General features: G+C 38.6%; 1 protein-coding gene across 3 annotated transcripts in view; it reads left to right on the forward strand.

The window, feature by feature from the left end:
- The window catches only part of grik2 (glutamate receptor, ionotropic, kainate 2), a 201829-nt gene that overhangs the window by 113203 nt on the left and 64274 nt on the right, over window positions 1-24352 (forward strand). For all 3 annotated transcript variants that reach the window (XM_042423288.1, XM_042423289.1, XM_042423290.1), the window contains exons 10-11: window positions 11043-11249; window positions 16779-17002. In XM_042423288.1, coding sequence (XP_042279222.1) covers window positions 11043-11249; window positions 16779-17002 — 431 coding nt within the window. The remainder of the gene's footprint in view (window positions 1-11042; window positions 11250-16778; window positions 17003-24352) is intronic.

The following is a 24352-nucleotide window of genomic DNA, read 5'->3' on the forward strand; positions in this document are numbered from 1 at the left end:
AACTGAAATAGTTATAGTATGTGATTATGTGTATGCTAGCACAGAGAAAACGTCAAGTTACATTAGATAAAGTGGAATTTGCAAATGAAAATACCACTTAAAGATAAGAAAAGTAAAATAAAACTATTTTATTTCATCAATTGCTTGGAGGTATTGTAAGATACAGCAATATTAAACGTGTGTGAAGCTTCATTATGCAAGGTCCACTTACTTCAATATTTCAACCACATCCTACAGTCTTCCTCAGTGGATTTAACTTTTTCAGTAGTCATGCAGATGGCCATGAAAACATACTTTTTTAATACAAACATAAATCTCCATTACAACTGAGCAAACTACATCTGTTGAGGAAGACCATGAGATGCAATGAAAAGCCCCAAAAAAGCTAATAAGATGACCTTGAGTTAAGATTATTTTTTGTGAAATCTATTTGAATTTTTTTTGACACTGTTTTATTTACTGTGATGCCTCTGTTGCCTCTGGGACACCACAATGGAGAGTGCACACAGTGCATCAGCAACACATGTACTGTATATGTAATCTTATTGGGCAGTGTGCTCATGTGTCAGATTAAGTACTTCAGTGTGTCTGTGTTGATATGATTAATTGGGATTAAAGCATGTGAATAGTAACTGGAGAACCACGTCAGCTGAATGAAACCATGCCATTAAAAATTCTTTTGAACAGCGTCTCTTTTGAAGCTGTAATTCATAAAAGACAGAAATTGCTAAATCTCTGTTGGGTCAGTGTTGGTGTAAATCAAACCAGAATAAACAAATTGCATGAATTATTACAGAATTTCAGTGATTGCAGCAGAGGAGACTTTGTAGCTGACTAATATTCTGATTTGGGTAAGTACAGCATAAACCATATTACCAGCTCTCCTCCAGTCTGCCATTGCCTTCCAAATTAAATGTAAAAGCAATGACTTTTTTCCTCTTACATTTGTGCATTTTTGTGAAATATGTGAAGAGTGAAAAGCAACATTTCTCTGTCTGATCCAAAAAATATTAAAACCCCTCCATGCACCATTTCCAGTTCCCACAGCTCCATAATGTCCGGAAAGAATAACAGGTATTGCTGCCTGTTACAGAGAGAGATGCTCTTTGTTAATGTGCCGAGCGATTGTTTATGATAATTACAGTCTTTCACAGCTGACAAAAGGTGAGAGGTCACAAGCTGCTAATGGGCTGACAATAGCCCCTTTGTGCTCGACATGCTAGATAACAGTTGTTCCACTAGTTCACATGGCAGCACATAGAGGCAGAGAGAAAATGGTCAAATAATATAGAGAGGAATTGACTTATAATTTAAAGGGGCTGAGGGAAAATTTAGATAGATAGATAGATAGATAGATATAGATAGATAGATAGATAGATAGATGTCCTGATAATACACAACCAAACAAGTCATATAACAAAAACTGTAAAACCAACAATCTTATGCCAAACATCAATACAACATAAACACAAGACAAATGACTATAAAATACAAAAGAACAAAATGAAAATGACAGTAATATAAGTACATTACACAGGGATAAAACAGACACCTTGAGAAAAATAGAAGCGTTCATTATATAAAACATCACCCAATAGAATCTTAAAATGTTTGAGAGATAAAAATTTGACAATAATTTAAGGGAGTCCTGAAGCTTATTCCCCCTATGAGGAGCATAATAGGTAAATGCAGTTTTTCCCAGTTCTGTATTCATATAAGGGGTATCCAGGGTAATGCATTCTTGTGAATGGGTATGGTATCCCATATTTTTAAGTCTCAAAAGTGATGATAAATAAAATGATAGCTTATTTAGGATGGCTTTATAAATAAAAACAAGACAGTGTTGTTCCCTTCAACTAGTAAGTGATGTCCCCCCTACCTTCATAGAGGATACAATGATGGGTTCTAAAACTGTCACCTGTAATAAATCTAAGGCAAATGTGATACACAGCATCAAGGGGTTTGAGGGTATTGGCAGCTGTTTGCATGTAAATAAATTACACCTGCATAGTCAAGCTCTGTTAAAAAAGTTGCCTGTACAATCTGCAACCTACTGCTAAAAGAGAGGCACTGCTAATTTGTATCAAAGAAACCTAATTTAAACTTAAGCTTTTTAGTCGGTTCCTCAACATGAGTTTTAAATGACAACTTTTCATCTAACCAGATACCCAGGGACTATAACATGGGACTTTTAATACTTTTTTTTTTCATTTTGGATCTGGTGATGAGCATGTAATTAGTCTTATCTAGATTTGGTAAAAGCTTAAGTTTAATCAAGGCCTTTTGAATAGCCAAAAAATCAGCCTTTAAATTAGACAATGCTTTGTTAATGGGGGGCGACAATGAATAAATTAATGTGTTGTCAGCATAATAATGACTAGAGCTGTTACTAACAAATGAGCCCAGGTCATTTATGTACAATGTGAACAGAATAGGTCCTAGTATTGGGTCCTGTGGCACCCCTCTTGTAACTTCAAGGAAGTCAGATTGATGACCGTCTGCAACTATTGCTTGAGTTCTGCCAGTAAGATAACTGTGGAACAAGTTACATGTAATTGTGTCAAAACCAATTGATCCAATTGAACTTTATCCAATTGCTTTAGACAAATTCATGAGCAGGGCAATACAACACCCATTCTTATTTAGAGAACAGATTATATCATTAACTACTTTACATGCTGCTGTCAAAGTGCTATGTCCAGGTCTGAAACCAGACTGATGGGGTTTAAAATGCAATGCTCAGCTAGAAAGTGATGTAATTGATTATTGATGAGCTTTTCTCAGATTTTAGCTAAACATGACCATTTGGAGATTGGGTGGTAGATATTTGGATCCCTAGTGTCACTGCATTTATTAGGCAATATATGTGCTGCTTTCCAAACTTTAGGGATATTCACAAATGTTACACAAGTGATACAAGTGTTAGGGTTAATTGAGGCCAGGGCATCAAAAACCTCCTTAACAGAGAACTGTCTAAGGGAAAATCTTTCCCCAAAAGGGTATTGCTATTACACTTGATTCCATCTTTGATTGAGTTTGATTGTTCATTTTCTGAGACAAGGACAGAATCTAGAGAAAGGAGCTTGGGTAGGGAGTAAGCATAGTCATGATTTAGTGACTTAATTGTTTTCCAGAATGTTGCTGGATTACCACTACAATCGGACAGGGTATCAACAAAATAACATGAATTATCATTTCTAATTGCCCTGACATATTTTTTTCATCTGTCTAAAGATCTGCCAATGCATAGAGGACTTTGTGCCTTGTGCTATTGCCCATGCTACATCCCTTTCAGGTGTGTTTCAGGTGAGATTTCAGATGTGAACCAGGGATTCAATCTATTTTTTGCTCTGTAGTTCTTAAAGGGAGCATGCTTATTTGCTAAGGAGTTGAAAACATCTGTGGCTTAGGGCTAATTCAGGGCCAGGAATAGCACATAACCTTGTTATATCACTGAGAAATAAATCATGAAGAAAAACCCTGTGGTTTGGTCCACCCTATATGTATTATAACTGTTAAGTGCAGTGACATTATCTCTCCAGTCAACCAGTTTTCCGTTAGTATTAAAATATCTGGATTGGTTTGTTGGACCCAGATTCTAATCAAGTGTAGTTTTGGTACTAGACTCGTAATAATCAACTAAATAACTAAAAACTAAACTTGAGTAATATAAACTACAACTTGATTAGAGGCAGATGCACAGCTGATGCGACATAGGTTGCAAGTATTAGCTCCCCACCAAGGCCTCCTGGGATAATACGGCATATTGTTGCATATGACTGGGATTGTAGAGGCGGGAGACAACTGACAGGGGGAGCACTGGGCAGTTTTTGTAGGTGGTGGGGATGGCAGACTGTAGCTGTCCACGTTGCAGGTGGACTTGGTGGCATTTATATTGCAGGAGGGGTTCACAAGTCCAAAACTATTTGTTGACCTATTATAAAAAGAAGTGTCAGGAATAGGGGACTTTATAAGGTTGCTAGAGGGCCCTGCCTCCATGATTCATTGAAGAGAAGTATGAGGAACCAATAGGACTGGCGCTAGGACCCCGCTGACGTCAACAGTGACGGGGCTTGTCAGAATGAGTGGACGTCGTGGGAGTGTTTTGCCTGCCTGTCAGTGGAGCACGGGAGTGGGTTACAGAGAGCGATATGTTTGCTGAAAGTAGTTTTGCCCCCAACCAGTTTGGATGTATGTCATCATTTCTAAATAACTGTCTGCATTCCCAGAAGAGATTGAAATTGTCAAAGTAGGAGACACTGTGGGCAGCACAGGCTAATGAGATACCAGGTGTACAGAGACAGTAGCCTGCTGTAATGCTCAACACAGCGGCCACAGGAGGGGATGGGACCAGACATGTAAAAGTGCCTGACAGATCTCTTCAGAGAACAGAACAAATGCACAAAGTCACTTTTCAGTAGTTCCCACTAGCTTACTGGGAACACTGAGCCCTGCACACTTGGGCTAACATTAGCTACTTTAGCTAAATTGTGCTAACAGAGTAGGTGCTGTAATAAATTAACATTAAACTTAGTGAAACATTGTGACAATAGTCCATTTCAGTGCGAGTCCTGGAGCCAGGGAGAGCAGCAGGTGAGCCAACTGTCAATCACAGCTGTCAATCAACACCCACACGGCAGACATCAAAGCTACTATAAATCTTCAAATTTTATTAACAGAGCAATAATTTCCAACTAGCACACTTATTAGAGGGTCTGAATTTAGAGATTGAGATGATAATGACTTGTTGAAAAAACTGATTGACTTTCTGGAGAGAAGTTTTTGAAGCTTTTTGAATGGGAGTCAGTTGAACATCTAGCAGCCATCAGTGGCATTGCAGTTTAAGGTGCTTCCACATTTGCTTCAGCCTCCAGCCATGGTATTACTGCTTGGTAGAGGACCTAGGTCCAGTAGTCAAGTATAGTGGCCAAGTGGTCATCAGAGTCAACAACTGCAGTAAGGTCTAAAAGAAAGAAACATAGCAGGCTGGACACTGTCAGATGCTAAAAACTGGCAGAAGTCAGTTATCTGTAAAGCTGAATTCATGCTTGACTTAAGGGGTTAATGGCAGTCCTTCCATAAATAACTATGGTGTAGGTTTGCAATCCATGTACCTTCATCTCAGTCGATTTCAAATTCTCAAACGAAAATTGGAAAATAAAAAATGAGTGAGTGACAAAACATTTTTTTTTTTAAAAGCCCTGTTTTTCATTTTCTGATTTTCATTTTAGCATAGGAAATCAATTGAGACAAAGGTACTTGGATTGTTTTCATTTATAGTTCATCCTTGGGTTTCACCTATTAATAGCACCAATCAGAACTAGACAGATGCGTTGTATGTGTTTAGGTTGTATTGTGCTTTAATTATATACTCCACAGTAATTGTGTTTACATTCTTTCATTTACTTTGTAATAAACAGCAGAGTGATGATGGCCTATACTTAAAGACCTCCTCTAATGAAAATCAAGTTTTTAACCTTGTTTACATGTCCATGTGGTGTTTTTCATATGCTACAAGCAGTAGGTGATTTGTTACTTTTTAACAGGAAGATTGGGGTTAGGTTTACCCTAACCTTAACCCCAACCCCCTAACCTTAGACTGCAGGATTATCATATAGGCCTAGTCTAATTGTTGATATTATAATCATGATTATCATTTTGAATTAATAGAACTGCTATTAGGCTAAACACATATTTTGTGTAGACCAATTATTTTACTGGATGTGCAAATTAAGCATTTTAATAATGCTAATTTTTCAAAACACAAGGCAGTTTGACAGTATAAACTTTACCTCGAATTATGTAACTGTGTCAGCTGAGTACAGTGCGGTCAGTGCAGGTTAATTTTCTCAGTCACATTACCTGCTCCACTCCCAAGTTACACCAACCATCTTTAGTAAAAACTATATCTGTAGCCATGTCTCCCCTAAAATGTTTTGTTACAGATGTGGCTTGGTCTGGGGGTGTATTTTCAGCAGCACAGACTTTGCTACTTGTCACTTTATATAAGCTATATACATAGTATAGAATTGAGTATTTATAGTAGTAGTATCTAGATCCAAGAAGAAACTAACTGAGAGAAAAAACGGCAATTACATATCCATCTGCAACTTCAGCACTATGGATAGCGCCATGGATTTATCAATACACAGCACAGTTAGGCTACTGATATTTAAGAGCCATATATTCTAACTTACACAAATCTCAGTCAGATAAAGGATCAATAAGTCAGGCAGACTAGATCATATTCAAGTAAACAACCCCTATGCCCCTGCACTCTCTCATCTACTAGGGGATGGAGAGGGGGGATGGCAGATTAACAAGGGGGATGCATTTTGGTCATTTTGCTAACAAGAGAATGGCATCCCCCCTCAGATTGCCTACTGCCTACTGGCTACAAGACATGTCAGGAGCAAAATAAGTAGTAAATATCATGGCTGAGCATTTCTACTTTGAAACTGCAGTGTGCAAAGGACAGCCTCAAAAACACAGATTCAGTCAGGCAGGATTTCATATGTTGCAAATCTAAGGAACTAATCATTTATAATTAAAGATAATTATATGCAGAGTCTACCTTCTCAGGTTTTCCCTGACAGCTGATTCCGATCTGCATGGAAGAGTAACAACCTGTCGAGTTGAAAATCCAAGTCTGGCATATTTCTGTTAAGCCAATTTTCTGTCAGGAGAAAAACACAACAGTTTCTCATCTTCAGATGAACACTCAGTCTCAGTCAGATCAGATCTATTTTGTCATCCAGTGAGCGAACACTGACCAGAAAGAGCGATGGCGATGGCTGCCTAGTTGTGTTAGCTTTTAGCTTGGCTAACAGACCAGCCTACGAACCCCTCCTCTGCTTCTCTGTACACTGCTTCCTCTTGCTTCTGAGCCGTTGTAGTCTGCTACACCAGTCCACTGCCACTGGGCATTGTGTCCTCTGGAGCTGCCGTCTGGTGAGCGCCACTCTAAGCTTTGGTGGAAGTGAGGCGGGTGAGTTATCAATAACGTTCAGAAGTTTGGTCCGGCTGTACCTTCTTGGCCTAGTTGCACTGGTCGTGCTATCTGCACACTTAATCATGTTAAGAGAAGAGTCCCTAATACTCTTTACACCATAACCGAGAGCCGGAGAAGCCTCCATGAATATATTTGCATATTTATAGATTCTGGAATTTTTAATGAGGGAGAAGGAATAGATGTCATTTTAAGGATTTTAAAGTGGTAATTTGCTTTTTTTTGCAGAAAAAACATATCAGACACCCAATATAGTTCCAAGCAGAGTATGTTTATATGTCTTAATACATGTCTGGAGAGTATCTTTAAAGAATTGGAGTTACATCCAGGTAACTTTTATTTCATGTCTCATTACTGACCAGGAGACTACTGCCATACAGTTGTTGTGTTTTGGTTCTTTCATTCACTGTGATAAAGAGCAGTGATCGTAGTGAGTTTTTAAGATGTGTGTTATTGAAAGGAATGATTACTGAGTGTATCTTTAACTTGTTTATGTTGTCTTCACTTTCAACAACCTCCACCAGAAATATGTAGGAGAAAACACAATCAGCACCAAGCTGACCAATCAAGGTCTTGCAGTCTCCGTGTGATATCTCTGTAGCCCTAGCGCTACAGTGGTTATGTGTGTTGGTTCCCAATTCATATTGTAACCCTTTAAATGTCAGTAATGAGTTTGACCTAAGTAAGACTTAAGTTAAAGTAGGGCACGATGGCCACGGAAGTGAGTGATAAACAACCCTAAAGTTACAGTAGCATATTCAGTAATGAAGAGACAGGAAATATCTTGGAAAAGATGACAGCTCCTTCTTCATAGACTCTAATATTGAGAGTATCAGTGAGTGTTTTCCCTCTGTCATACTCTCTAGTACCTGTGTGTGAAAAATGCATACACTCAACCACTGAAGCCATGTTTAGTTACCATGGTGTTGGGGAGAATGGAAAATACTGCTCTCAGTTTGGAGTGGTAGTTGATGGAATGAATGTGTAAGAGAAAAAAAAACTTGCAGTGTACACACAGTATGGACATTGTATGCACAATACACTGCTGTCATAGCTATGCGTATGTATATTGTCAACAGACTTACCATCCTATGTATTTCCATGGTAATGATTTCTTTTCTAAATACCACGAAAAGTATATGTACATTTCACTTGTGGTCACCTTCAACTAGATAGTGAGCGGTCTGACTTATCCTACTGGCTGGGACACATTTCAGACTGCAGACAAGTTAACAGCTTGTCCAACTGGGGACAAAAGCCGTGTCCCCAATTGGGAAAAAGCTGACTTTTGGATCAGTGATTAAGGTTAGGGATATGTTAAGGTAAGGGTCAGGGTTAGGGTTAGGCAAGTAGTGGTTATGGTTAGAGCTAGGGTAAGTCTCCAGGAAATAAATGTAAGTCTATGTAATCCCCCCAAAAGTGACCTAAGTAAACACGTGTGTGTGTGTGTGTGTGTGTGTGTGTGTGTGTGTGTGTGTGTGTGTGTGTGTGTGTGTGTGCATTCGTACTGTATGTCTTGACACTCTGGTATTGATCTGTATGTGGATAGTGCTTTCTGCTCTTTCATCAAGATTACATCAGTATCCTTGCAGTCCTGCAGCTGCTGAGGTATAATGTAGCAGCACATGAATGACAGTAGATATAACATGTTGTGTACTGAGCTGTGTCAGCAGTGATAAAATTGATGGTGGTGCTGTGGTTAAAGTGTGGCCATAGCTTCTAATGCTAACCGCTATCCTCTCTTATTTTAGCATGAAAGGCACGGATAGGAGAGAGTCACATAATTACAAATTGCAAGCCATCACACATCACACAGTCATCAGCTCAAGTTGATAACTGTCAGTGATGCTAACATCCACTGTAGTTTGAACCATGAATGAGCAGTTATCTACTATTGAGCCATGGTTGGCTGATAGACAGAGTTGATATTGTGGGTGTATGCATGGTGTAAATACCATTAAATGAATGAACAACGGTGTCTGATAAACCTTATAGGCATTTAAAAAATATTTCACATATGAAAGGTAGTATTTTACATGTAAAAACACAAATGTCAAATTTGCTTTATTGTAAGGGACAAACATTCACATGTAAACATCATATGTAAAACAGGATTATGCCTGTGATAAATTCATGTAATATTGATATGGGATCTTCAAATGTTTCACATGTAGAATAGACATCACCTGAAAAAAAATCACATGCTTTTTTGTAAGGGACAAAAACTTCAGTGTTTTGTATGTGATAAATTCACATGATAAAGGGTACATGTGGTTTCTTTATTATATCAAATTTAAAATAAAAACACATTTTGCATGTGCTTTTTGCATCACATTACAACATATACAGTCATACATGAAACAGCCTCTTACATGTCAAAAGTTGACATGATGATTGACAAGTGGTTTTCAAATATTCAATTATATGTAAAAACGTTAATTACAGATGTAATATCCCAAGTAAAACAGCATTTTATGAGATAAATTTACACATAAGTCCACATGACTTTTCACATATATAATATTTCACATGTGAAGTGTAATTTTTTCTTGTAAGAATGATAATGATAGGGATGGAATCACACGTGATATAATATGTGAATCAGTTTTTACCATGTGTGCATTTACACATTTGCATTGCATATTAACCCATTTACACCCACATAGCCATATGGGGATGTAAATGGATTAACATGACACAGACACATGATGTTTAAAATGTAATGTGTAAAATATATTATTTTTATATTTATCATATAAATGTTTTTGGTACATGTTAAAAACGCCACATTTGGCTTTTTGCAATACACTTCACATGTTGACCTGCATTTTACAGTCTTACATAGGCATTTGTGATTTTTGGATATGTCATATGATACTTGAATTTTACATGTTTTTTTCTGTATAAAATGACCATAATTATATAAAAATATCAGTGTTTAATTAATAGGTAATAGAAAAAATAAACAGAAGGAGTCACAAAGGTATGGTTAAATGTAGCTTTTAATTAATATTAAGAAAACTGTCTTTTTATTTGGCTCCATAACCAAACATTTCCAGCCTGACAGCACTTTGTTGTGAAGTAATTACTTGACATCTATCTATTATAAATATGACAAGGCACATTTATGATAGAGTGCAAAACCATTGGTTTGGCCTGCCACTACTAGTGAAGAGAACAAACTGTTGTTGTTTTTTTTCTTCATGCAAACATCTCACGGCTCGCATACTGTTGAAACTCCAGCCAGTGGAATCTGTCAAAGCTGTTAGCAATCTTCTTCTCTTTTTTTTTCAGCCATGGCACAGTTATACGATAAACAACACCTGCTTGACAATAAATTTTTGGATTTATTTGTCTGAGAGAGACAAGAGAGTCATAGAAATGAGGGACGTGTGGCAAGAACGAGTGTATAACGCTAAACAAAGACAGATGGTGCATGGAGCAGAGGTAGAAGGGAAGAACCAGGAGGAGGAGGAGGAGGAAATGAGGAATGAAACGTAGAGGGAAGAGAGGAGCAGGACGTGGCGGAGGAGATGCTCGGTAGGCGGGAGGGAGAAAGGAAGCAGTATGAAAGAAGACATTAGTAATCTCCCCAGCTGTTTGTGTGAACAGAGGGGATGTGCCGGCTCTTGCTCTCTCTTTTTGTGTCCGTCTATCAGCATCTCTTATCTTATTGACAAAGCGTGTGGTGTCCTGAAAGCTGGGCCTGGGCCCAAAGCCAGCCTGCTGTGCCTGAGAGGAGCACAGAGTCATTGATATGGGGGGATTATCTCTTATTATGGTCATGCCACACTTTGCACCCACCCTACCTCACATCACAGAATGGGGACTGCTGGCAAGCACACACACACAAACACACAGTAACACAACAGCTTTACACATGCTTTACCAGCTGAGCCAGTGTGTGTTTGGGCTCACACCGCTCCAAAGCCTATCTCTCACATCAGACACCTTCTCAGATAGGCCTTATCAGTAGGTAAAAGCTGCCAAGCGCTGCGGAGACTCAAACCTCCTCCACTATTTCACCTGACAGGAGGAGCCATATGTGATGTTCAAGAAGTCTGACAAGCCGCTGTATGGGAACGACCGCTTTGAGGGCTACTGCATAGACCTGCTGAGAGAGCTCGCCAACATCCTGGGCTTCACCTATGAGATCCGCCTGGTGGAAGATGGGAAATACGGTGCCCAGGATGAGAACACGGGCCAGTGGAATGGCATGGTCAAGGAGCTAATGGACCACGTGAGTCTCTAAACATTATCAAAGATGGTAATAAATTTCATAGTTGTTCTATCACTTATGATACCATTATACTCAAAAAGTTAATTGCTAAAATTGGGGAACATGGCGGTGTAGAAGGCTGATGACAAGAAACAGTAGCAGTCAGATAATCACTTTATTTGAAAGTAAAAAAAAAAAAAAAAATCTCCCTGAAATGTCAGTACAATTCCTCATTGTACAGAAAAGCTGTTACAATTTCATACTACATGCTAATAAGCAGGTTTTGAGTATGTCTTGTATCCACTTTGTAAAGGTGACAAAATTAAATATATTTGAAAAGGTCAGTATGCAAACTAAAAATTACTTGATTCTAGAGTGTTGTGTTGATGTTCACTATTGTCCCACACCGCAATGCACAAAGCAACCTGCAGTTTGTTTACGGTACAACCTGTCATTATCTGACGGATTTCTTTTTAGCAATGTCATTTTGTTCCCAGATCTCTGCAATTAACATGGTGAGTATAATGTCGGTAGGGATGGCGGCAAAACCAAAGAAATAAACTGATAAATAAACTCATTCAACATACAACATTATGAGAAAGCAGAGTAGCAAAAACGATATAAAGCAGCCAGCACTTTTGTAAAGGACAAATTGATGGTGAGGAAAACAATTTTGGCTTAAGAATAAGTTTTTTTGGTGTGTATTAGAGCAATTATTGGTCAAAAAGTGTATTCAAACTTGTATATTTTTTTGAGAGACTGTCACAATCCTCATATAGATGTGATCTCAGCTTTCCTGTCACTACAGATCAAAAACCACACCTCATCTGATTGTGTCCTTACAGTTTGTTGTAGTGCTGAAATGATTAGTCGAATAATTGATCAGTCACTCGAGGGAAAATAACCAATAACAAAAATAATCAATTCATAAGACATAATGTGTCAACTAAAATAATAATAATCAAACATATGTGTTTTATACTGTTGGTCAGACCATACAAGCAATTCAAAGATGGAAAAAGACATTTTATTGATTCCATGCAGGGAAATTAAAGCATCAAAGCAAAAGAAAGTACAAAAACAGATGAATAGTACAGAATAAAGAAGGAAGGAAGGAATAAAGGAAGGATGGAATAAAGCCCCATAAAACTATATAACTATCCGCACTTTGCTGGGAAATGGCCATGGATAAGATGCAATGAATAGATACTTTACACTGAGACACATAAAGAGAGAAAGAAGATGAAACAGAAAAAAAGAAGAGGGAGGTACCAACTAGCACTATTTGAGAGTACAGTGATGCGAGGAGAGCATAGATTCTTTCATGAGTTGTTTCCCCTACAGAGCTTATTAAAACACACACACAAGCACACACAATCTGCTCACAGTCTAGATCATTACGCTCGACAAAGTCCCAGATAGGATAAACTGCATGGGCAGAAAAATGGCAGGCCAGTACGGCCTAAAGTCAATATCTGACCCCATTAGAAGTAGCACCCACGAGGGGTCAAGTCTCCCTTAACTCTGCGCGCTTGTCTTCTGCTTCTGCTCTTGATCAGTGCAGTGATTGGCCGTCGTGACAGATAGTCTGGTCTTTTCATGGGTGAAGGGACCAATCCCTTGTGAGATTATGTTTAGTGTGGGTTTGCCCCACTTCTTTGTGCTGGGTCCGGGCTCGACTTAGACAGATGGTGATTGCAGCAGACAGGCCCTCAGAAGACCTGGGAGTGTGGACTCTCAGAGAAGAAGTTCAGTTGAGGAGGAAACGCTGAATTGAGCTGAACAAGTTGGAAACATCCTGTCAAAGGAATTCAACAAAATTATCTTTGGTTGGTGTAATGCTCAAAGTGGAGTAAACACATTCTGATGTATTCCGCTGAAAAGCAACCATTGCTTGAATTAGTATTTTCACTGTGCAGCATTATAGTAGTTTGCTAGATTCAGAGAGGCCTGAGGAGTGTACTACAGAGCAAGATTAGTGGGTTAACCAGATATGTTGAGCCTAAAGCCAGAGTTTTCAATGTCACGGAGGTAGCTCTCTTTTAACCTGGTGAGATCACCATGGCAACTTAAACTGCAAACTGCAAACAGAACATAACCTGCTCCAGACCAGGTTATGTTCTGAGTTTTGGCATAAATCGGCAATAAAAAGCGCCGTCCTTTCACTAACTACCTGATTTGCTGCTAAGTCCATTTAAAACTGCTGGTACTGCAGCTATTAGTACACCGATTAGAAAATGGTTTTGTTACAATATATCAAACTGTATTTTGAATTTTAAAAAAGAACTAATAAGAAACAAAAAACTAATGAAGAAATACCCTAAACAAAAAAATTAAATAAATAAAATTGATTAGTCCATTGGTGTTTAATATTAAATCTATAATATTAATGTCATTTTGATTTGGCCAGAATGTAAAGTGATTATCCTTCGTTATGGGACAGAGTCAGACCTGAATGCACTTCTTGAGTATAATGATTAAATCTGCTGCATCAAGTTTAAGAGCTCTGGATGTAGGAGGCATTGAAAGTGCATTGAGTGGTAAAATAAGTATATTGACTAATTAGGAATTAGTTTTTTAATTAACGAATTTACATGATCAGCAATTTTCTGCCAGCTTTCCTCTCTTGCCTTATTTGCAGCAACAGTGTTGCTTTTTGCTGTATTAATGTATTTATACTCTTGATAGCTCTCCGTTATAATGACTATAATGACCTGTTCCTCCTGACTGAAGCAGGCGGTAAAAAGAGTCAAATGACGTGCTTAACACCCCCCTTTCATGGGGACGCGCACAGAGCCTGAAGCAGAAAGCCTGAGTTAACAAAGAAAAAGTTCATAACCACTGTCGTGATACCACTTATCTCTGATCACCAGTGTAGGGTTTTGTGGAGCCAGCTAACACAAAGAAAGCCTGAGTATGTTGAACTTGCTTCATAGTACACCCCTCTGATATTAGAGACTTTTCATGTATCACAGCTGTGAGCAGTGAGCTCAGTCACTTCATCCTCAAGTGATATATGGTAACCTTCATAAGACAAAAAGGATGTATCTTTGAGAAATGAACCACTTGACCTTGCTGTGAATGTTTAGCATTTATAGTCACAAAGCAGCCTGAGATTTATTAACTGTCAACAGCACAACACGGTTTTCACCTCAGATACGGTAACATGACTTTCCTTTCTACACATCCCTCCTCTATATCTCAAAAGCACAGGTTTCACACATAAGCACGACTCATGTGCTTGCCAAAGAAGGGATTACAGAATAATTATTATTCCATAATCCATATTATTATAAATAACTCTGTAAAAACATCATGTTTATGTTGATTATTTATCAGAATGTGAGGTGCAAACTGGTACCTATGTTGAGAGTGGTAACACATTGTGTACAATGTTTTTACACCCCATTAACAGTGCATTCACACAATCTGTAGTCCTGTGTGTGTGTTGTGTTAAGTAGGTAATTTACTCTGCTCTGACTGGACAGTTGTTTTCTTACGTAGCCACTGTACTAATGAACCAACAATGTCAGTGATTTGTTTCCACACATTGTCATTCGTCTCTTATAAATCCTGGTAGCTCATTAAAGACACGCAGAGAATTAGGAAGCCAGAAAGTGCTGCAATCAGCTTTTCATCATTTTGCTTAATGTTCTTTCACGTATTGGGGTGGAGCGGTAGACAACAACTCTGTGCTTGAATTAAAAAGGAGCGTGATTGGCTCTCACCTGGTTGTCGCTCACATTGCATCAGAGGACATTTGCATAAAGTTGAGCCAACTTTCCACTGTGCTGTAGCTAGGTGCCTTTTTGGTCTCTCTAGCTCAGAAACATAACATATATTTCTTGTCATGGGATCTGCTTTTGTCTCCCCTGTTCTCTGCCTGGCTTGTCAATCAGTTCTTGGAACAACATTTGCTCAGGAGGTATACTAGATGCAAGTTCAGGATTTTTTTTTTTGGCAGCGCTGCCAATGAAGAATGGTCATTAGAAAAACAGCGATTTCCAAGTTGTCATTAGTATTTGGTGAGAAGAGGCCATTCAGATGGAGCTAGAATCAGCGGTTAGAAATAATGAAATATCAGTCACTATAATAGCACCACTTCTTACATTGTTGTCTGACACATAACTACTTACTTCACTACCAAACAGTGCATTAACACTGTGATGTAGTCAGTCCTGCTTTTGCCTTTTTATGGTACGCATCCAAAATGTCATGTTTTTTACAATACAGTAGAAATGCAAGGATGAACCTTGTACCAAAGCCTCTCTAGGGTCTTAAAAGTTCATGCCATAGTAAGCTCCACATTACAGGTTGGTAAATTCCTGCAGTGGAAAAGGGCTATAGGTGTGAATTTCAACAACACTGCATTGACAGACAAACCAAAAACCAAGTCTTGTGAAGCCAGGCCTCAAATCTGACCACTGAGCTATTCATTGTCTCTATATATTGTGAAGCAACAGTGGTTATGTCAGGGTCATCTACACACTTCCAAATGACGCAGATGCATTGATATGACCAGTCTGCTGTCAGCAAACAAAACAAACATTTAGCAGCTTTAAGAACACAAGCATACTGCTCAGTAGCAAATTACTGCATTTGACTTTGTAGAGTCTCATTCCTGGAGTCCTGGAAGATGTTAAAAAATGTGCTGTGCAACAGTTATCATATCAAAAGATATCATTTCCTGTTAGACAACAGGGTAGGAGAGTCCTGCAGTGTGTTCTTTATGGATGGATGGAAGCTTGTATTTAAACTAAACTCTACAAATTTTTGATGAAGTTGCCACTATATCACTGAGAGATCGTTAAGCCATTGTACCACTGACCATGATGGCCATGTTGCATAATGTAGTATGATTTGACGGACATCACATCTACCTGACGTGCATGAATGTGGTCAAATTTAGCCGTTTTTTAGGATAGGAAAGTAGTGTACTCTTGACGTTGCTGAGATGTAGGTTCAAAAAGAATATAATAGGCGCTGGAGAATCTAATGAAATCTAAATAGAATATTATGGTCCAAACTGCTAATAGTCAAAACTCTGGCTACATGAGACTATTAATAAAGGAACATAAACATATTTGAATCAAAATCAATAATAGTGTAGATGCTCCTGTTTCCTCCTTCAGTCCAAAGCTGCAGATCAGCTGGTAAATTATAGGTATGAAGATGTCTCGTTTTAGCCTCACAAAGCGTTAGCAACCTGTCCTACATGTCTCCTTACAGCACATTCCAGTACATTCCATCAAATATAGCACTAGGGTAGTCTAAAGCCTCTAACCATCCCAACAAAAAGGAGAAAGTAGGTAAATAAAATAAATAAATGCATTGATTTAGGCTCCAGAGAGGAAAAAGGTGAGTTTAGCAGCAAGAGCATACTTGATGGGTGGAGAGAAAAAGAGAGCTTTAAATTTCTTGCTAAGTGCCTTGGGACAGACTCTGTAGTGTGTAAAGACCCTGTTTTCTTAATTTGATTGCCTCTAAATGCTTCCAGTGCCAGTGACTTATAGCCTATCCCTCTTCCCTTTTTATGTTTGCTGTTGACAGAGAGCTGATCTGGCAGTGGCTCCCCTCGCCATCACATACGTGCGTGAAAAGGTTATCGACTTCTCCAAGCCCTTCATGACGCTGGGTATAAGTATACTGTACCGCAAGCCCAACGGGACCAACCCTGGGGTCTTCTCCTTCCTCAACCCTCTCTCGCCTGATATCTGGATGTATATTCTGCTGGCTTACTTGGGTGTCAGTTGTGTGCTGTTTGTCATAGCCAGGTAACATGTCACTTCCAGTGATCACGGCTTCACACACAGTCAGAAAACATACTAAGCTGCCATCGCTCAGCCTCGCCCATTTAACTAACAGGCTAATCTCTGTAATTACAGGATCTGCATCCTGAGCACACTGACTCGCTCATAGTAAAAGCTTTACCGCTCAGTGACAGTGCTGACACTAATCAATGGTCATGTATCAAAAGCTCAGACTCAATGTCATTGCTGTGTAATGTGTTTAATGAGATCTAACCATGAAGGATCACAAGGATATTTACCTGTTTATACCATTAGACTTTTCTTGAGGAATATCTTGTTTCAGATTGGCACTCTGCAAGGCTGCTAGGTTACTCCTGGCCTGTTTCTACTCACATTGTTACCAGCATAAAAAATAAAAAAAACAGGAGACATTGACATACACAGGAACACAGACCTTAGACAGAGAAGTTATAGGCCTATCAGCCGTTTCAGGGTTGTGTGTATGTGTCTGAGAGAGTGGCAGAAAGGTTGTGCACTCATATGGATATGTGTGTGTGAAAGTGTGTGTGTGTGTGTGTGTGTGGGATGTGTCAAGCTCGATGTGAACGGCTGCTGCCCTTCTCCCACCTTTCCCTCGCTGTCCCCAGTGTCTCAGAGTCTATACTGTCTTTTCTTTTCTCTGGTTTCCTTCACCTTGCCTCAAACACTCAGGTATGACTCAGAGGTATGTTCTGTCACAGGTTTGTTTGCTTGTCTTGGTTCACAGGATCCAATAATGGACAAAAAACAGAAGGAAACAGGAATCTGTCAATAGTCAAATCTGATTCCAATCCCTGTAACTTTTGTTTATCATGACAAATGTATCTGCACTCTTTGCCATGACTTGACCTTTTCTGGTATTTTCTGGCAGCTGAGATCCATGTAGATATAACAAAATATGTCTGTCCAGACAGCTTTGTTATGCTAGGCCTTCAAAGAATGAAGAACTATTGGTGATGAGATGCCAACATCTGTCTGTTTTCCAGAACAGAACTGTACCTTTAGGGTTGTTTGTCTGTTTGTTTTGTAATTGCTTTGGATTACTTTCTCACTTCTGAAGGACTGCACCAAAGTTCTCTTATAAGAGGGGCTATGACCTACAGTTTCACTTCTCTCACTGCAGTTAATCAGTGCCACCCAGGTTCAGATGACATTGTACTTTTTTCCAAAGAAACTGAAACCAAGGAGGGAGTGCTTCAGAGTTTAAATACATTTCTCTGAACATGCTTGTTGAGAACATTTCTCAAGACTTACAAGGTTTTAAAACTCAGTTGATCATGCTAGTAGTGATTTTTTTTTATTTAGTCAGATTGTTTGTTATTTGTTATTAGATTGTATAAAGACCTCTAGGCATGGAAAGAGATGGAATCTTACAGAATACAATATCAGAGCCTGTATTTATTTTGCTATTGTTGTGACCTAACTCATACACTACTGTAAGATCATTTTACATAGATCGATAGGACAACTAAACGTATGTTACAGTATCTCTGTATATTTTTCCTTTGTGTGCATCTATTCTTCAGTTTACTTTGTTGATGCAGACCACATCAAGAATGCTTTAGCTGGTGAAATGACACAACGCATGATTTGTGCCGGTTTTCTCGCCTTTTTAGTGTCTTCGCTCCAACAAATCCTTTCAGTCGATGAAACTAGGCCAATGTTTTCTGAAGGCTCACTCACTTGATCCAGTGGCTCTCGCTCGTGGCTGCGGTTTGAAGCATGGTGAAGAAAAAAAGAGAAAGAAAAGTTCATGTTAACTCTAAAACTCTTGGGAAGACATCGGCTCACTTGCGGCCGTACCCGACAGTTTTACCGTTAACACACGTGTTTTTCCGATGTTACTGGCGATATGATCACACAAGAGAATAAAAAGCGGCAACTGTCATCTAAGTTGGCTCAGAATATGCACCTATCTGTATTTAATATCACAATAAGTAAGTGTTTGGGTAAGTGTATAAATTCCCCCCCCTCACTTTACTCCTTCTTTTCTCCTGTATACACAGATGCATGCTGTGCTACAGTTGCATGTTTTTGCTGTAGAGTGAAGCACACGACAATCTCACAAAATTTTATGAAATGAGAAGTCTGATAAGCAGAATACGTATTATGAACATGAAGGATATGGAAATGAACGTTTTCCCACCATGAAAGAATTGTGACACAAACATTCACGTTTCCAATGTACTGGATAAGCTCTAATAGTTGAAGTGTCATAGCAGTGTGTCAAATATTTTCTCACTTACCTCTAGTTGTATCTATCCATGCAGATAGCTCCTTTTTTTTTTAAATTTTGCACAGGTATTGAAATATCTGTTTCTGAGATTTCTATCTCCAGCTAAACACAATGGAAGTGAATGGAATTTAGTTGGTGGTGCTCACATCGTTTTGAAAGAGTCATCAGCAACATATCTTTCAAGAAATAATCACCCCATTACTCTAAATAATCCTCAGACCTTGCTGTCAAAAGTTTGTTTGGTTTTTGTTTTTGTTGTTTTGTTTTTTTATTGCAACTACTTTCTACTGAAGAACAAGTCCCAAAAGAAAAAATCTGGAAATCTAACAATGTATAGCTCTGCAGAAAGAAACACAACTAATGCATGGTTTCATACCATCAGGGGTAAGTGAGACAAGCAGCACTTTAAGACATCATAGGAACAACTGAACAACTTTGTGTTCTACCATGTGGTTAACTCAGAGAGAACTTGTCTTAAGTTAGGTTGTTCATTGTTCTTCATGATTTGGTATGTTGTTAGTACAATATGTCTTAGTCTAAGAAATGCAATAGATAACATGTATTTTTCTCCTTAAGCAAGATAACAAACTCTTGCCACCATCTACATTTATATGTTCAATGTTTAGGACTGAATGTGAGTATAGAAAGTGTGCATTACCTTTTAGTATTTAAATCCCTTTCAGTCCTTAGACAGAAACTGTGTTTTTGGCCTTCTTCTTTTTATGTGCTTCTCAAAGTCTCTTGATAGCTTCAAATATGTTTCCATTGAACATTTTCACTTTCAGAAAAAAACTGAATTCTTTGAAAATGAAAGAAATATGTAACGTGAATATTTCCATTCAAAATTCATGATTAATTATATTTATGTAGAAATTAGACTTGCCAAGAATGCCTGTTGGTATAGGAAACCAGAAAGAAAAGCTCAACACATCCACCCCACCCCCCTCCTTACCAAGCATTATGGCTCTTAAACAATGACACACTACTTCTTCCTCTGCTCCTTACAGACAAGATCATAATTCACATGGCGGTTGCTGTCGATGCTGTCGTTTGTCTTAGTAAGAACAGTTTCTCCTTTTTTTTTGTACCTTTCAGCCAGGTTTCTGTTTTATATAAAAAAAAGGTTTCCAGTGTCAAAATATCAAGATACGTTCCTGTGTCCTCAACTTAATCCTTTCCTAGTGGGGGAAATGTATGTTTCCTAATTCTTGCTCACATGCAGCGTTTGTATGTCAAGAAGTTCTGCTCATTTCACAAAAGTTTGTGAGACCAAACTGTCTAGCACATAAATTTGACAGGCAAGACCTAATACCACAAGGTTTAGTTCACTGTGCATTTATATACTGTATATAAATATATATATATATGTATGTGTGTGTACACATTACACATTTTATCTATGTATGCTTGTGTTTGTGCTGCACTGTGTGACTGACTGTTTGTATGAGTGAGAGACTGACAGAGACTGAATACTGGGACTGACGTACAAAGTGTAGAGTTAGAGTAGCCTCTCTTTGCCGTTTGTAGGCCTGTTCCACATGGGTGCACAGTTAAAACCACAACTACTCTGTTGTCCTGCCACCTGCCCTGATATCTCCAGTTACTGATGTTAACGTTAATGGCTGTTATTGCTTTTAAGTTTCCTCTAATGACACCTAATGACTAATAGCACCTCTGCTAAAGCCTGTGCATTATCACCTTGTCACACTTTGGGAAATCAAATTCCCTACATCCTCTGCATCCAGCCAGTTTTCTAAGGATACCTGAGAAGCAGAGGCAAAGCTTAGTAACGGTAATCTCTCAGAGCGTTTGTGCAGAATATTTCTTGTTTTTCTCTAAAAAAAATTATGACTCATGATATTGATATTTAGTCCTTGCTTTTCTTGCTCAAAATTGGAACATTTCTCTGTGTGCAAAGTCTTTTTTCCCTCCTATCAAAGTGTAATGTGTCTGTCCTCAGTCTTCAAATCAAATATCTGCGGTAAGTGCATGCTCATATGAAAGGCACAACCCTCATCATGGGGTTGAAATCATCTTCTGAATTGCTTGCAGTCCTCTGAGCAGGATGTTCTGGGTATATGCTCATAAAAATCATCTCATAAACTTAGCTTGGGACACACAGCCTGTGTGAACCTCTTACTTGTCATATCAGCACCCATGTTAACAGATTGGAGAAGCTGCGTGTCATCTAGAGATTTGGGGTCTCGCCTATTTTTCCTGCATCACACTAGCAGTTCTCAAAAATAGACAGAGAAAATGATCAGTTGACAGTCATATTGGCTTCATACCAGCAACATTACACCTTTCACTATAGTTTCAATGTTTATATCTGTAGAATATGTTACAGACATGAAAAAAATATAAAGTGTCACCACTGCAGGTCAGATAAAGAACCCGTCCTGTGTGAGGAGTGTATGTGTCTGACACAGAAGTATCCCAACCAGACCACACCATGCCTGTCAGAAAGAAAGCTGCTTTCACCTCACATATTATTTATTTTTCACAAATGAGCACATGCTTCTTAACATTTTTCTGTGTGAACTAAATACAAATGAAATTTATAATGAAATGATATGAAACATTCTATTATTGATGGCCATTATCAAAGCCAAACTCTATGTAGAAAGATAGAGCTGGCAGTAGCAGCGCCGCAGCAGCAACGCTGTCTGTGTGAACACTGCAGCAGTTCAGCAACACACAAGCACTGCTCAGGTAGAAGTAGGCTGTGTGTCCCAGGCGTTAGATTCTGAAAACACAACTGGGATAAGTAAAAGGGAGGGTCAACAATTTCAGCTGCCTTTAAAGTAATTCAGCTCTCCTGTTTTATGTAGCTGTTGTCGTATAGGAGGCTGTGTCATATAAGGGATGGATGATTATGACTGCATGATATCTGATAAAAAATAGTGTCAGACTGATTAGCACCATGTTCATTGAACTTGGAAGGACATTGCCTGTACTACAAATAATTTAGCCTGCACTTTATTGCTGACCATTTTCCAAGGCACACCATAATGTTTTATTTGATGCCTCCAAGGCAACCACTCATTTCTGTAAAGTATGAAATTCATCATATAAAGATTTAAAAACAGCTTAAAATAGTTAAGATGTATGTTTTTCAGGTTTCAATCAACTTTTCTTCATTCTGCACCTGCAGATTATCTTTGTCAAGCAAGATCCAAGTCGATGAAATTATATTTTCAGTGATTTTAAAAGACGAATGGTAACCAATGACAATACAAAGCAAAGGAAGTTTATTTTGTAGGTGCAGGGACAGGAAACAAAACCAAAGATGGCATGCAACATTAAAACACGAACTAAAAGGACAGAGATAATTTTAGAAGTATACAGATATAAAGAGAACCAGAAATACTGCCAAGCAGACGACAACCAGTCAAATTGCAGTTTGCATGTCTGGACAGACATGGATGTAAAATCTGTTATATAATATCTGTTGTGAAGACTTTGAAGGAATTTAATAAAAGATATTATTTTCCTTGTATATGTTGACATGTTTGGCCAATAAAGCTGATTCTGATAGAGCACAAAGTTGTAGCCATAACAATAAACGATGCTTCAGATATAGATGTTGCTGCAAAAAAGCTACAAATTCTAAAACGTGGATGCTTCACACACATCTTAAACCTGGCAGCACGGAAGATCTAAACAATCACCACAGTTTCAAGGTGGGATTAGTGTCACCAGTTCAGTATCTGACCAAATGTGAAATATGGTCCTTATCTCCCCTTCTGTTCCTGACTTATGGCGTTGAATAACAGCCAGAAAAGCATTTTTGCAGAACATTGTGATATCATAGTGAAGTTGACCTTTGACCTTTTTGATATAAAATATCATCACTTCATCATTTTATCCTATTAGACATTTGCGTGAAACTATGTCATAATTAGTGTGTGCATTATTGAGTTATGGCCAGAACCATGTTTTGTGAGGCACAGTGACCGTTGACCACCAAATTCTAATCAGTTCATCCTTCAGTCCAAGTGGATATTTGTGCCAAATGTAATGAAATTCTCTTCAGGCGTTCTTGAGATATCACATTAATGAGAATAGGACAGACATGAGGTCACAGTGACCTTGATCTTTGACGTTGGACCACCAAATTCTAATCAGTTCATCCTTGAGTCCAAGTGACATTTGTGCCAAATTTGAACCCAAAGACATAATTCCTCCAGCCACGGCTGTCACCAGCATGGAGACGTAAAAATTAATCCTTGATAGGTAAGATGTAAGTGCAAAGTGAATAATGATGCATGTTTAAGGTCCAGTCAGAGGTGATGAGCACATAAACATTTTAAACCTGGATATTTAAGTTGGTAACTCTGGAAACTCTGACCTCTGGAAATGTTTAGCAAACTGCAACTCAGTTACTTCAGAGGCAGAGAAGGTAATGTATTTTGATTTATAGACAAGCAGCAGTAAAAACGTTGTTCTATGACACACTGAAGACCAATGCAGAGACCGGAGAATTGGTGGTCACTTTTGTGCATTTTTGTTAAGGCAGCATTCTGACCTGTTCGAAGACCATTACAGTAGTCAAACTCACTGGAAATAAAAGTGTGTTAAAAATCTAAAAGACAACAACATGCTTTGGAAAATGGTCAACAGAAATGCAAGGTACACTGATCTGGTCATTTATTGCACAAAGCAGAATTTCTAAAAATATAAGTGAAAAGCTCACGTGTAGAAATATAAAGTTTATCATCCTGTGACAGAGCAACAGGACCATTGTGATGCTGTTGATTCATCTCTCCTGACATTGGCCTTATCATGCGTATCATCGCTGTAGTTTTCTGCAGGATGACCCTGCCCCCATGGAAAGATAAAAGCCTCACATTGCTTCTGCGCTGCTGGTGAATTCCTTGCTTTTTCGTCCGCACTTATCTCTGCACTGACCTTGCTCAAAGTTTCTCCCTCTGCAGCACAGATGACCTGAGATAATGTAAGGGCAGTGTAATTGGATCAAAATGACAGCAAACGGGCTGAACAGCCCTACAGTGAGAGACAGGTTAAGCTGTGTTGTCGCCTATAAACGGCCTTGGTTTAGCATTCCCTGACCCAACCAGCAGCAGCAACAGTACAGC

This window comes from Thunnus maccoyii, chromosome 10 (genome assembly GCF_910596095.1).
Source record: "Thunnus maccoyii chromosome 10, fThuMac1.1, whole genome shotgun sequence".
NCBI classification, from domain to species: domain Eukaryota; kingdom Metazoa; phylum Chordata; class Actinopteri; order Scombriformes; family Scombridae; genus Thunnus; species Thunnus maccoyii.